Source organism: Streptopelia decaocto (genome assembly GCF_964273445.1).
Source record: "Streptopelia decaocto genome assembly, chromosome: 3".
Lineage (NCBI taxonomy): Eukaryota > Metazoa > Chordata > Aves > Columbiformes > Columbidae > Streptopelia > Streptopelia decaocto.
The window spans coordinates 102058028-102074269 of NC_138656.1; the positions used below are offsets into that span (position 1 = coordinate 102058028).

Genomic DNA, 16242 nt, shown 5'->3' on the forward strand with positions numbered 1-16242 from the left:
CCCAGTTACAACATGACCACCTCATAGCACTAACTATAAGTGTCAAGCATCATGGGAGAACTAGAGATGCTGCTCACCATTGTACAGAAGATATTTGTGTGGGCAAAGCTCAATTAGAGTTAAAGCTGACCAGTACTGTGAGGGACATTAAAAGGGGTTTTTAAAATATGTTAATGACAAAAGACAAGGCAGAAATAACATCCGCCCATTACTTGATGAGTATGGTCACCCCATAAATAGAGACATAGACAAACCAAGACATTTAATGCTTTCTTTGCCTCCGTTTTCAACAAATACATACAGACTGGGAAACAAGAGGCTGGAGAGCATCTCTCTGGAGAGGTATCTGGGGGTTCTGGTCGATGGCAAGTTGAACATGAGCCAACAGTGTGCCCTGGCAGCCAAGAGGGACAACCATGCCCTGGGTGCGTCAAGCACAGCATTGCCAGCCGTGCCAGGGCGGTGACTGTCCCGCTCTGCTCTGCACTGGTGCAGCCTCACCTGCAGCACTGTGTGCAGTTCTGGGTGCCACAGGATAAAAAGCTACTGGAATGTGTCCAGAAGAGGGCCATGAAGATGGTGAAGGGTTTGGAGGCGAAGCCTTATGAGGAGTGGCTGAAGTCTCTTGGTTTGTTCAGCCTGGAGAAGAGGGGACTGAGACGAGACCTCATCACAGTCTACAGCTTCCTTACAAGGGGAGGGAAGGCGGCCGAACTCTTCTCTCTGGAGACCAAACCTGAGGGAATGGCAGGAAGATGTGCCAGGGGAGGTTTAAGTTGGACATCAGGAAAAGGTTCTTCACTCAGAGGGTGCTGGAGCACTGGAACAGGCTCCCCAGGGAGGTGTCACAGCCCCAAGCCTGACAGTGTTCAAGATGCAACTGGACAAAACTCCGAGACACAGGGTGTGAACTGTGGGGTTGTCATATGCAGGGACGGGAGTTGGACTCCATGATTCTTCTGGGTCTCTTCCAACTCAGGACATTCTATGATAAGTACTATACAGAAAGGATAACTGTTCCAAAATACCCTCTTCTCTAGAAGGACCGAATTATCCCCAAAATTATTTCTCTGAATTTTGTGGAATCAGCTGCACAACAGAACCACCATTCCATTGAGATCAGCAGACCAGAAATTCTTGGCCAGGTCTTCATACATTAATTTATTTCATATACATCTTTATGATGACTTTTGTCTAACTTCTGAGGTACTTACATGTTTTCCTACAACATATTCTCCAAAACAATTTGTCTATTTTATAACAATCTGCAGAGAACCATGACAGATACTTTATCTTTTGGCAACTCACTCCAAATAAAGCCACCAAGAGAAGCAAGCTGTCTGATACCAAAAACTGATTATTCAATGTTAAGATTCTTACAGTCAGCAAGTTTTATCCCTTACAAGCTAGCACATAAGGATTGTTTCATTCTTAAATCATTTTCTGTGTTGATATAGCTCATGCACCCACACCTTCCACATCTGCTCTGACCGTGCTTGATACCATTGAAGTAAATCATTCTAAACATCAAACTTGAATGCTGTTATTTTATGTGGCCCATTATGTCACATTCTAATTTTCAAGTTTTCAAATACGTAAAGGTACTCTTGTGGCTGAGAAAATACTCACGCAGCCCAATTCACAGCTGCATAAGCAATCAAAACAAACATCTTGTTTAGTTTGCCAGCAGAGTCCCGATCAGTGAAATCTCTAGCTCACTGCTCATCTTAAAGCAGCAAATATAAAAGTTAGACCCAACAATTCAAGAATTAACAAATTATTTCCCTGACCATTTCAGTAGATGGCATGGAAAGAAAGAAGAACATAAAGTCTCAGAAAAGTAGGGGTAGTTGCCATAGGTAAAAAGAAAGGAAAATGCAAAATAGAAACCACTAATAAAACACAAAACAGGCAGTTATTTAGTCACAATAACCAATCTTTCCACTGACAGACACTAAATGGTACATAAAACACCTACAAAATGCTAACACCTAAGGACCATATCTTACTTCATTAAGATTTCTACAGCCTTCCACAGAACTGATTGCCCAAAGGCTGCATTCCACTTCCTACCTGCTTGCCTTCCACAAATGTCTGCAGGCACACACTTGGCCTTTCAGCGACATATCCCTTGCATACCTTTGAGATCTCCTTCCTTCAGAATTTTCTTATTTCTTCAATTCTACCATTTCTTTCATTCCTTCACCTTGTCTTTCTGCAAGCGTTATCCCATAATACGTGCAACAGTTAACAGTACACTGGCATTGCCACACCAGTCATGCTCCTGAGATAAGGTCATCTACTTTTGTCCCACAAAATACTTCCTTCACCTGCATGCAGGAGAAACACCAAAGTAGCTGCTTTTAATTACTTCTTCAAGACCTCTACTGCAATGCAGATAGGTACTGAGATCCAATTAGAGGTACAGCAGGCATACCATATTTTCCACCAATGCAGAATTCTTAGTCTGAATCATTTCTCTATTTCCCAACTAGTAACTAGTCAAGTAATTGGTGATCACAGTATAAAAATTGAAACAAACCACTAGTTTCTCACTGACATTCTAAAGAGATGAGAATAGAGCAAGACACTTACGCAGAACAATGCAAAATCTGAGATTTTTTTCTTACAGGATTTAACCAAAGTTTATTCCTTGCAAAACCTGAATTTAAGTAGAAACTGTTGGACTAAGAGTTCCCTTTATATTTAACAAAATTATTTTTTTAGAATGATAGTTTTTCCCAAACACTTCATGAGCATTTACTCCCTTTACCAAATATTCTGCTGTGCAGAGACTACACCTATGCCATTCAGGAAGCAGCAATTTGTTGCTGGCAAAACTGGCATGGCTGCAGAACTCTTCAAATGGTCTACAGAAAAATCCTTCTGCATTTCTTCTTCCTTTAATGGTGCAGCTAACATTTACTTTCTACAGCACTGTAAGTCCTTAGGAAACAGTCTACTCCCATTTTAACAGAATCCTAAAACGGCAGGTGAGAGAAGGGGAGGGAAGTATAAACAGGAGAGTAGATTAAAATGAATTTCTGAAGTTCTGTCTGAAACAAAGCATATGCAAGACATACAGGTTTTTGGCATTTCACCTCATCACAATGAAACATTTCTCCTAGTGTAGGCTAGGAGGCCCTTTTGAATAGTGAAGCAGGCTTCTTTCAAACTTTTAGTAGTGATACACATGTGAAATTACTTCCCCCTTAGCAGGTGTATACAGATCTTTGATGACTACCAATTTCTTGCACACTAATTTTCCTTCATTTCTAAACTTATATTTAGTGTACTATTATTCTTTTTTAATATCATTTTGGAGGGTACATTCTTGACCCTCACCCCACCATTATTATTTTATGATATTTAATAGTGCTTTTCTACTAAAATGATATAATCCCCTTAATTACTTTGTCACCTTTCTTATTCACGTTTTTAAAAGTGTTACTCCTGTCACATTGTAATGAAAGTAAAAAATGAATACTCAGTTGATTACAGCTACTCAGACTAGCAAAAAATGAAGCTGCAAAGTTCCTAGAATTGTTCTGACAGAGTTTTTCCACTAAATACACAATTCTCCTTTTTATTTCTGGGCCACTGTGAAGCAAAAGACTTGATTTCTGCTTTGTTTAACAAGCTTAAGATATTAATAAAATATCAGAGGCAAATAGGTCCATATAGCTTTTCAGAGATCAAGCATTAAGCAATTAAAATGCAACTGTAGCACTCTAGCTTATTGTCACTTTTATTATCACCCAAAACTCTGTGTACTTTGTACCCTTCTGTCAACAATCTTTTTAGCTTTTTTAAAAACCTAATTTCTATCATACTGAACTTGAACAATGTGATTTAACTTCTAAAGCTAGAAAGATACTAAAATTATTTTTCCCCTTAATTCTTACGTACCTTAAGCTGTAAGTAGCAATCTTATCCTGTTCAAGAAAAAATTCCTACCCCCTATTTTAATACAATTGACTTGCTACAATAGAGGGGAAAAATGATGCATCAGTATCACAAAACCAAACTAACGGTGCATAAGTTCATCTAGATATCTCAAGTATTAATTTTACAAAGCCTCTTCCCCATCTCAAAGATATTAACAGTTTAATCCTTTTTTTTTCCCCCTTTTATACCTAGCTACTTTCACATATTTATACCCTTTCCTTCCTTCAGTTATGGAAACTGAGATGCTCACAATACCAAATAGCTGCCAAACACATTAGCAAAAAAAGTTACTTTTCAGTGTAATGACTGCCTAAAATTGGTAGCTCATGTGTAAGGATTTTTATTTATTTATTTTTAAACCATGGAGGTGAAGGATCCAGATACATTTCTAAAATACAATAAAGTCACTAGGTTCACCAGCTGCTACACTGGTCTCTCCCTCTCCACCACCATAAACTTTGTTTAAAAACCCTCTGAAGTCATATTTATTTATTAAAACAGAGATACAAAAATTAAACTTAGAAAATGTTACCTGTTACTAAATCACTTGTAATGTTTTATCATGCTTTGGCTACATCCAGAATACCATTTGAATATAAGACAAGTAATTTTTTTTATGGTGAAGGTAGCAAATGACAAAAAGCAGAAAAACAATCTCACCTCCAATCAGTTACTAGATCTACCAACTACACATCTTGTTTATTAGCAATGCGAGTTACACAGGAACAATCTTAATGTATTTCTAGCATATGATACCACTGAGTATGTCAGAAATGTGTAGTACAGGCGAGTACTGTGCCACCAACACAGTAAATTTCTGATGTTTGCTGAAAGTTAGGCAAGACTACACATAGCTAGTAAGCCTATCATATGATAGTAAAATAATCTTCCTGTAACCTCAGCAGTAATAGTACAAAATTCTGTAAGTCATATATCCAGCATTGGTGGGAGGGGAGAATTATAATTGAGACATGAATTGAGTAAGAATAAGTTTTCCCTTTGTGATTACACAATTTTTCTAAATCAGTGTTTTTCATGTGCGTGCATGAGGAGGGGTGCAGAGATAACTGCACCGGTTTGTCTTTATATTAGGACAAAATGGCCTAGAAAAATGCAATTTACAGTTAATATCCAAAGATACATTTCTTCCAATAGCATTAGAACCAGTATCATTCTACTTAATATTACCATCCAGAATGAAAAGATAAGACTTTATTAATGTCAAAATCAGAAATCAATGTAGTAAATTATGATGCTAACAAGAAAATGGGTTTTCCTGGGTTTTGACTTGAGAGAAAATAAGTTGTCTTTTTTTTTTCTTTTTAGAACCTACTTTATATCACAATACCCTAGCAATGTATCTTGAACTAGAAGAATATAGGGCAGCATTTAAATTACCTTTATTCATTCTTTAGAGAACATAGTTCCCAAACTGTATATTCAGCAAGGATTTAGACTTCTCTGTGACTTCTTAAGAACAAGAAAGTTATCTAAGACACCTTATTTTACTCTTTAGGGAAGTTACTGTTCTTGAAAGCATAAGAATTTAGAGATCGCAGAATCAATACGCCAGTAAATACTCTGTCAGCCTTTATGTAAAAGGGCAGTAACTCTTATTAGACCTGTCTGCCAAAAATAAGAGTGGAGAGTCTGCCTCCAATTGTTGAAGTCGCTATATTTGGTACTTTTGCAAGATCCCACCTAGAGTTTCTCAAAATGAAAGCTCATCTCAAAATGATGACTGAATTCTGGTCACTTGCAAGTTTAACCACATATGGGAAAAACACATGAATTTATCATAAGTCAGCACTTGGAAAAAAATAATCTAGCGGACAACAAGAAAACCAATTTTCATTGACATAGAAACCTAGCTATTACATTCAGGTTTTCCACATTACTTTGCTCTTCAGTAGGTGTACCAATAATAATCTGCTTTTGAAGTTCTACCTCCTTATGCCTCTTTCATTTATACATGTCAAGGAGATGTAAAAAGACTTGACGTATCCATGAAGTCAGGGCGAGGGGTGTGTGTGTGTGTGTGTGTAAATCTAGCTGGAAATCTCCCAGAGAGTGACAGGGGCAGATTGTTTCAACATTAATATCACTCCTTTTGAAGGAGGTTTCCTACCTCTATGACTCATCGGTGGGGAAAAAAAAAAAGCCTCATAACTACGACTTTGGAAGCAGATGCTGTATATACATAAGGGGGAAAAAAAAAAAAATCTATATATACATATTCATGCTCATGAAAAAAGTTTCAGATCTGTAAAATTCCACAACATACTTAAGTAGCTAAAATGCTTCCTTTGAAGAAAAATAAAGAACAAAACCACAAACATAGGAACTACCCCATCTAACAGGATCTTAAAACTTTTTTTATTAATAATCCCATCACATCAAGGCTCCTCTCAACCAGAACAGTAAAAACTGCCAAACATTATTATACCAGCATCCTTCTCAAACACACACAAGGCTTACAGCTTTCCATTTGATTCCTGACCCCACAGACAACCTGCTGTTACCAGCTGTATTAGAATATCTGCTTCCATCATGCAGTTCTTGGAACTCAGCAGAAATTAGTGAGTTTTGTATTTTACATTATTTTTGCTAAGTTTTATCCCGACAAGAGAAAAGAGAAGCAAACAATATCAGATCCCTTGTATTTCAAAGCATACAACAAGACTGCTCGTGTTGTCTTTGAATTTTGAGGCAGTAGTATTAACTGTCAAGTAGTTATTAAGTAAAAAAAGAGCTTGAGTGTCTCAATTTTACAAGGTATGATAACAATTGGATACTGCAGAAAGATTATTTTCATTGCATTTTTAAAATCTACAATTAAAACAAAACAAAAACCAAAGAGTAGCTAAAGTCTGGGGAAAGTAGGTTTAAAAAGAAACCTTGTACCTTGCATAAGTCAGCTCTAGAAAAAGAATTAACCTGCAGATTGAAGAACAGCAAGTCCAAATGACTGAAACACTAAAACAAAAAAATTATTCAGGAATCAATATTTTTCTCTATCATTACCTGCAAAATGCGTTTAAAAAGTTGATCAAGACTCAAAAATCTCTCTTCAAAGTAGGTACCACAGTATTACTTTCAGTTCAACCATTATGATATTTCCCAAACTTTCTATATGACAGGCATTCTTCTGGCACTGGTGAGGCCGCACCTCGAATCCTGTGTTCAGTTTTGGGCCCCTCGGCAGGGGAAAGACATTGAGGTGCTGGAGAGAGTGCAGAGGAGGGCAATGAGGTTGGCGAGAACCTGTTTTATGAGGAGCAGTTGAGGGAACTGGGGCTGTTTAGCCTGGAGAAAAGGAGGCTGAGAGAAGACTTTATTGCTGTCTACAACTACATGAAAGGAGGTTGTAGCATGGAGGGTGTTGGCCTCTTCTCCCAAGTAAGAAGTGATAGGACAAGAGGAAATGGCCTCAAGTTGTACCAGGGGAGGTTTAGATAGGATATTAGGAAAAAAATTCTTCATGGAAAGCATTGTCAGGCATTGGAACAGGCTGCCCAGGGAAGTGGTTGAGTCACCATCCCTGAAGGGGCTTAAAAGACACATAGAAGTGGCACTTAGGGGCATGGGTTAGTGGTGGGCTTGGCAGTGCAATGTTACAGCTGGATTTGAGGACCTTCAAGGTCTTTTCCTATCTAAATGTTTTTATGATTCTTCTTTTAGACAAAAAAACAAATGAGTAGAGCAGTGAAAAAAGTGTTCTGTTTGCACATACTACATCTTTTTCTCATGAAGTAAAATAAGACCTTATTCATAGCCTGCTTTTGCTAAATATCTATAAGTTTGACAAAGTAGAAGAAAACTCAACATCTCTCCCAGTATAAAAGAGGAAATTTCAAAGTTTTCATGAGTGCTTCACCCTATTCCATTAGTTTAATGAGCTATGAAATGCAAAGTATATGATTCCACTTCTTTTAAATGCCACATTTTACCATTTATTTAAGCAACTTCAAAAGATAGTTATGAACAGTAGACACATGTAACATTTCGTCAGTCTTGTATTTCCAAAACCAGTCAAGATTTACCAGAAATATTGGGCTCAGACATGAGATAGTCACAATATCTACAACTGTTCTGGACAGGATCATCTCATTTGCCTGGTACTTCAGTGAGGAAAACAGTTAAGAGTCTTTTTAAAGTTAGAAAACAAATGAAACCTTTAAAATACTTTCATGTATTGCAATTGCTTAATTTGGTTGCATTACTGCTTGAAATAAGTCATTTGCTAAACTAAGTATTCGTTACTATTAGAACCCCATGCTGTGTGCTTTCTGTTCTGTAGGTTGCTATTTAGAGTAATCAATAACCATTTAAGGATCAGATTTTGTTTTCTGTAGAAAGTTTTTGGCTGATGATTCTAAATGAAGATGCACAAAGTACAAACAATAAAGCTTGTTGAGAAACAATAATGTTCAGAAACTAGGTAAACTAAATCTAGAATACAAAGAAGCTAAAATAGAATACATGCATATCAATTAATAGATCTAATAACGGAAAACAGAAATCTCAAAGAAATTTAAAGTATTCGGATAGAAGCTCAATTCTAGCACTCTCAGTAAGCTCTCTTCCAAATAGAATTTTCAATTAATATGCATATTGCCATACAGAATTGGTATAACATGCTATAAGGAAGACAAAACTTAAATATAGGTCTTTTTGAGAAAAGAGTGTTAAATTACTTGTTTTCATTTTACTTTCTAGAACAATATCAGAGCTCAAAAATAGATACAAGTAGAATAAATTAAGATTAGGTAACATTAACTAATACATTACATACATGAAATACTGGACTTGATAAGCCATATCGTATACCTTGCTGTTCAGTTACACAGGGAAAAAAAAAAAAAAGGGATAAATTCTTTTAAGTGTTTTACACTATTCTATGAATTACAATATTCTATAAGAAAAACAAATACAAAAAAACTCATAATCAACTTAGAAAGGCAAGAGAAAGAAATTCAGAAACCCCTTTTGGTTTTCTTTAAAGGAGACTTCAGAGTGTTTTCTCAGATTCTCCACTGAAACTAGCCAGAGGATTACTAAGACAACTTTACAGTTTCAGGTCCAATTACTGCCTTCTCATTTGCTTCGTGGATCACTAGCAAGGTGAGGAAGTTGCATCCAGTAAGTCAAGTAGAGAGCAAAAAGTAATCAAAAAAACAGGCCAATATGATTTTCAAAACAATAAAAAAAACCCCACACAAACAGAAAAAGCTCTTTATTACTCTACTGATCTTCTATAGTATTTGAAAGATTTACACAATAACTGTGAAAAAAACTCAAATTTTAGCACTTTTATTCCAACCCCAAAGAACTAGGAGAACCAAGCAATCCTAGAATCTTCTCTCTAACATAGCCACAAGGTTGAGCTGCAAGAATTCACATCTCTACAGCTGTCCACAGATGCATGAAGTCTGAAACTCACTACCTCATTCTTATATTCTTGGACGGTATTTCCATGAAAGAATGGGCTAATATTTGCTAGAATAAATAATATTTATTCCAACTGACAGCACAGATTTCTTGCTTGTCAGAGAGAAAAAGTACTCCCTTCCCCAAGTGACACACGTGGATTTGTCAAGCCTCATGACAGAAAATCTTCAGACCTGCGTGACCTAGGAAATGCGCAGAGATCCTCAACCTCAACAGCTGTGCACTTAGCATTAGGTTACACAAGGAACATTCCTGATGCTTCTGAGGAGATACTTAGGTAAAAATTTATAGTTCTCCGTGGGCATATCTGCATTAAAGATATGACAAATAACATAATATACAAACGTTGTCTGCAATTTTAAAGGGAGCTTGATGATGGCACAAAGCTGTTTTGAAAGACATTTACCTTCTACTTTCAAAAGCAAACATATAAAACAATTTAAAAAAATGAAGCCTAAAATAACAGGAGTATATTTTATCTGCCATGCTTTGCGTTAATCAGGCAAGTAATACTTTTACTTTGCTCCTTTCCTTGACATGAATGCAAAAGTAAATTTTTAACCAATATGACCTAAGGATACAAGACAAATGATGTACAGGTAAAGATACGGCAGATTTTTTGAAAAATGCCTGTGTTGACAACTCCAATTTAAACCGTTTACACATAGCTACATGTTTGATCTTTGCACATTCGAAAATATCAAAACACTTAAACAAGTTTAACATGGTTAGAACAGACTTACTTTTATTGTAGCAGGTTGCTAGTACACCTTTATCTGCAGGGCTGGTACTAATATGCCAAATTTCACCTACTTGATGAAGGAGAACGTTTTTGTTTATAATGTTATTTTCATCATCGAAATCTATGATGTGAATCTGCAAATACAATAAAAGAGAACATTAGGGTTTCAAATGTTTTCCTGTGGGTCTTAATTATACACAATGGCTGCACAGAACAATTTAATGAGAATTTTATAACCGATATCTCCTTTAATTAATTGTTATACTAACAATTTACTATATCATTGATTTCATGCAGGACATAATTTTCTAGAAAAACACAAGCAATTTCTCTCTTTTGAGGAAATACAATGTTTTTTATTCTCAATTTTGCAACTTAAAGCTTGAAGGTGATTTTTCATTTTATGGCTAATAGTAAATAAGCCACTCGAATTGCAGTTCAACACTTCTTACAGTAATAAACAGAAATAACAGTACAATCCTTAGTCTAAACAGATGCACCAATCCTGTATCCAAATCAAATTCAAACATCTGACAAAGAAAGAAGGAGAGAGAGGAAAAGGACTCTCATTCGAAACAAATACTGTAAACATGGTGAGAAACTTTTGAGAGTTCGCTTCAGCAATCAAGTATCTCTGACAATATATAAATCTGTAATACTTGTTATACTAAATGGAAAAATAAGACATCAAACTGAAAGATAAAGAAAAACAATGTTTAAATATATAGATAGTATTTTTAAAAGACACAGCTAGGTTTGTTTGATTTGTCTGGGTTTTTCTGGGGGGGAGGAGTAGGGGATTGGGTTTTTTTGTTGTTTGTTTTTGTTTGCGCTGGTTAGTTTTGGTTTTAATAGGTCTGTGTTACTCTAATTTTTCCTCCCTATTTTTACTTAGTAGTTTTTCTACAGTTGCCTCAAATAGAAGAAATAGAGAAAGATTCTAATCTGGCACAACATACACAAGTAACTTTAATCATGAGACTAATTCCACTAAGCTCAACAGTGGACAAATAAATGGTAGAAGACCCACAATTTTTAGAGAACCGTATCCTCATTAAAAATCCATTAGCAAAGCTGGGTGAACAATGAAGAGGGGAGCCCAGAGACATCCTATCATAATGACTGAATTCAGTCTACCGAATTAACTACTGAATCACTGCAAAAATCTTAGCTACACAGTATTACCAAAAATTTTCTTAAAATACATAAGCTGCTAAATAGGTCTCAAACTAAACCGGTAATATTACACACTATTTTTTTAAGGGCTGAGTTTACATGTTACCTTTTTCTTTCTCTTCCAAACACTGTCATCAGCAGCTCCCCCTTCAAATATAATGCTGGACCCTCATCACCTGTATTGTTCTTCCACTGTGTCATCCCAGGCATATAAATACCTCTGTAGCTTATTAGCAAGCTGGTTTTTCAGACTTCATTTGTTGCCTCGAACTTAGAAATCTATGCAGTAATTGGGGCACTATCCATCTGCCCCACCAACGGCACAACCATCTCCCTGTCCAACTTGAGGAGTGACCCTCCTGCCTTTCAAAACTCTCCAGAGTAATATCACTTACCTTTATCTATTGTTTGACTTTACTTTGGCTTTCTGTACACCCCCTGTCTGATCTATTCTCTGTATCCCAATTCAAAAGCTTCTGTTTATACTGAAAGCTCTTGCTCATTTCACCATTAAAGATCACTTTAACCTCATCCCTTGATTTTTGTTGTCTTTTTAAAATAGAAATTGAAAGACATCATCTATTCAGCCTTCTACGCTGTTCTAATCACATACATTTTGATGTTCTGAATAAACTTAAAACTCAAACTGTTGACAAGTTAAACAGCTACTTCACAAGCTTCACAAACATGAAGGTAAAGAATAGCAACATACTCACAACTCTAACGAAAAACATTTTGAACACACTTATGGCAAGAAGAGCAACTCCTGTGCTTATTTTTACACAGCAAAATACTTACAATTTGCTTTAGCATAACAGAGAGAAGGGGATCTCTGAAATTTACTGAATCAGGTATTTAACAGAGAAAGGGTGTGAAACATGTGAAGATCTGTTGTCATTTAAAAATAAAAACTTCAGTTTCTCATGTAAGGCATAAACAGATTTGCTAAACGTGCTTGTTAACAACTATCCAAACAAAAGTGAGGGACTGCAACCTTCCACTGGAGTGGCTGGAGTCTCCTTTGGCAGCTCAACCCAAGTCCCTGAAGGTGACCAAAAATCTAAATCCCATTTACTACAGTCACACATGTTTTCTACCCACGCTAACCAGGTTAAGAGGGTCACCCAGCAAAGAAGTGAAGGGAATTCTCTCTACCCCATCTGAAGCCCTTTGGAGGCACAAATAACCAATTTCCCCTGTGCTGTTACGTTTCTCCTTCAGCTGACATAATGGATAGCTGGAAACTCTGCTGAAACATGCAGCTAAACAATTAAAGGGCCAGACAGAGAGTTCTAGAAAAAATGAGGTGTAATTCTTATGTAAGAATATTGTTTATACCCTTGTAGCTGAAAAATGACATGTTTCACAGCTATGCCAAACAGTCTCCCAGAAAACGTAGATCAGCTTTACAGAAAGAACTGCAAGAGCTACCCAATGTTTTTCTGCTAATGATATTATGTCAATCTGTATACACAAAATTGTATTTATTATATGGAATAGTGACTTTGCCAAATACTAAGGACAAAAGAATTATCTATGAAAGTGTATTAGTACCAAATAGAGTACCAGGGTGATGCCATGAAGACAAATATTTACAGGATGAAATATTCACCTATAATAATTGTCTGACAGAACTGAACAAACTTCAGTTCCACGGGGTGTTATCTTTCAGTTATTGAATCATGATCTTCCTAACTTTTCTTAATAGAGTGCAGAAATGAGCTACATGGGCTAGTTAGTACAGCATACGAACATTGTAGATGATTTCTATAGAAAACAGTCTGAGTAAGCTAAGTAAACACAGATAGCTTTCTCAACATGACTGTAGCGTAATGGTTAATGACATGTAATTGTAGCTCTTGTGGAACACACCTCTTAGAAGTAATTTATTTTATTACCAGTAACTACACAAGTGAGCTATTAATCTGCTCTAATTACACTGGGAAAAATTCCCACTGAACGGAAGTCTAAGTATTGAGGAAAAAGTAGTGAGATTTGAAGGAGAATAAATGACTACTTAGTTCTCCTCAAAATCTGGAAGAATTGCTAACTGCCAAGGAAATTACTAAGGAAGGGAGACTAAAACTAACCATTTTCAACACAAATTATCTTTTTTTTCTTCAATTACACAATCTCTAGAATTCATTTTCTTTCATCAGGTACTCATGGGCAGCAGAGACAGGGGAGCAGTTTTAGTTTGTCCAGTGCCCTGCTTTGTGACTATATAACGCCATGCTCTAAGGTAACCCATGAAAATAAGTATTTTAGGTTCTAAAATACAAGACCGAAAATAAGTTGGAGAGTTCTGAGAATAAGAGAGATGAGGAAAGAATAAGCGATGTAAACTTCACGCACATGTTTCCAAAGCAAACAGTAAGTACATCAAACAAACAACAGTATGAAAAGCCATTTTCTCAATGCTGAAAGTACTGAGGACAAAAGTTGTAAAACTACACTCTGTAGAACACAGATCTTGCATCAAAAAGAAGTTACTTAAACCATTTCCAGCAAGTTAAGAGAACCAAGTGCCAAGTACTAGAATCTGTTAGAATCTGAAATACTGACAGAACATACAATCTTATAAACATTATCCTTTGCTTTGAAATACCAGCATTACCAGCAAAATATTTTCACCAGATCACCTATGAATGCCTAAATTGCTTCACAGAGCAATAAACCTCAAAAAGGCAGAAGTTACCATGTCAGCTGTATAACTACTGCTCGTTTATTTGCACACCACCTGTCCACAACCAGAAGGGAAGAAACATTCTGTACATGATGTTGCTGCATAAGAAACCTCTCACTGTGCAGCACTTGGTCAAGCACTAGACGCTGCAAGCCAGCTCATAAGTTAGGTTAGGTAACTAAAAAGTTTTTTTTAAAAATCCAGAGAACCTAGTGCTGAATTAAGCAATAATGACTTGAGGCCCAGGGCGCTTCTTGGGAATTAGCAACTAGCTGAGAGGAGCTGATGGCCTGAGGCACAGCTAAAGGCCAATAACACCCAAACATTTGTTAATACCCTAGGAAGCATCGTGCATTTCCATTATTAATGTTATTCATTGGAAAAAGAAAAGTATACTCAACCAAGTTAACATATGTGTATATACAGCTATTTCTAAAACATGTAGTATATGCTCAATCAACTTAGTTAAATCAGAACATTTCAATTATTGAAGATCTGCTGGATATAAACTGATACGTGAGAACCATTCTCCAGCTACAATTTTATAGCAGGATTTAATTAATTGAACTAATCAGTAAAAAAAAAAAAAAAATGCAGGAACCAGAGTAGAAAACCACATTTTAATCAAATGTGTGAAGACCATCTGAGATAGGACAATCAAAAATACAGTTTTCTACATTTATTTTTATCCAAGCTTGTTGAGCCACTTATTTTGCTATTGGTCCAGCAACTACTACCTGAAACGTAAAGAAACTGAAAATGTCACCCCCCTTATGTCTTTGCCTATTTCTTTCCTTGAGCCTCATCCAGTATTATTATTGAGTAACAAACTCAAAACCTCACTGGGAATTGAACAGCTCACATCCCCCAGAGCTACCGTTCTGAGTTAGTTTTGCACAGTCCATTACAGAGCAGATTCAGAAGAGTAGGTGACTCCATTCTAGGAGCTTCTATGGTGGGTGTCAGCCTTGGCTAACAGACAGACTCTCACCCCCAGCCACTTGCTCCCCACAAACAGGACAGAGAAAAAATACGAAGAATAGGAATGAGAAAGCTCATGGACCAAGTTAAAGGCAGGAAGATCGTTTACAAATCACTGTCGCGGGCAAAACAGACTTGACTTCAGTAAATTAATGTATAGCTAAATAAAATAAAAATGTAATGCCTCATTTGGAAAGTGGGAAAGAAAAAGACAAACCTTAAACCAGCATCTTCTTTCCCCCCTTTCCCAGGCTTAACTTGACTTCAGACTCTGCTAACCCCTTCCAAGCAGTGCAGGGGGCTGTGGGGCACTGGTGTGTGCAGTCAGTACACAGTATTTTCTCTCCGATGCTCTTTCCATCTTACTCTCTTCCTCTGTTCCAGCATGCAGTCCTCATGGGCCATGGTTTCTTCTGGAACATCCACCAGCTCTGGCACAGGTACTCCACAGGCTGCAGTGGACACCTGCTACACCTGTTCCACTATGGAGTACCTTCTGTTCTTACCTCTGCTGTTTTGCAGTCTTTGCTTGCTCCTCCAGCATTTTGTCCCCTTTGTTTTCACAGAGATGGCACCAGGCTGACTGGCTCAGCTGTGTCCTGAGGAAGGTTCACTGGAACAAACCATGTCTTCCAGAGGCAACCCCTGGCATCTTCTCAGAGGCCACTACTTGCAGCTCCCACACTCCCAAACCCTCACCACCTACACTCTGTACAGCTTGCTAATCCTGCTGGCCTCAAGAGCTCCTTTCAGTATGAAGGCATTTACTGCAATTCAGCCACAAAAACTAAGATTGCTGTGCAATTAGGAGTGTTGTGCTCTTAACTACAGAAGAAACAGCCCAATAGAAATTGAGCCATAAAAGTCACTCAAATTTTAGTTTAAATTGTTTTTAAACTTATGATCAGAACGGACATAGCTGATTACCAAAAATTAATAATGAAAAATCCAGTTTATGAAGCTTGACATACATAGAACTGTGCATGTACCAGGAGTCTCATTAGATGCAATCAAGGCTTAAAGACTTCTGTTTTATTTTGCATCTCTTCTGCGGTTTAAAAATGCCTCTGGAGAATCTATAGATTTAAATTACCAAAAATATGGTAGTTCCTTTACTAAACCAATCTGATTTAGTCATACAATTTAGAAGAGTAATTTAATTTTCAGAAAATAAACACAGCTTTCATTCACCTACTTTTCTTATCAATATCTTTATATTCTACTAACAGATGTCTTCAATTTGACTATCACTTAATGT

The 16242-nt window shown here is 36.8% G+C and overlaps 1 protein-coding gene across 5 annotated transcripts in view; it reads right to left on the reverse strand.

Moving 5' to 3' along the window:
• EIPR1 (EARP complex and GARP complex interacting protein 1) overlaps positions 1-16242 on the reverse strand; it is an 85428-nt gene that overhangs the window by 59461 nt on the left and 9725 nt on the right. For 4 of the 5 annotated variants that reach the window (XR_014183644.1, XM_082048610.1, XM_082048609.1 and 1 more), the window contains exon 3: positions 10143-10275. Coding sequence is in view for 3 of the 5 variants with exons in the window: in XM_082048610.1 (XP_081904736.1) it covers positions 10143-10275 (133 nt within the window). In the remaining 2 variants the exon portion in view is untranslated. Of the gene's footprint in view, positions 1-10142; positions 10276-15201; positions 15559-16242 lie in introns of those variants that run through there. The other variant, XM_082048612.1, reaches the window with a different exon arrangement.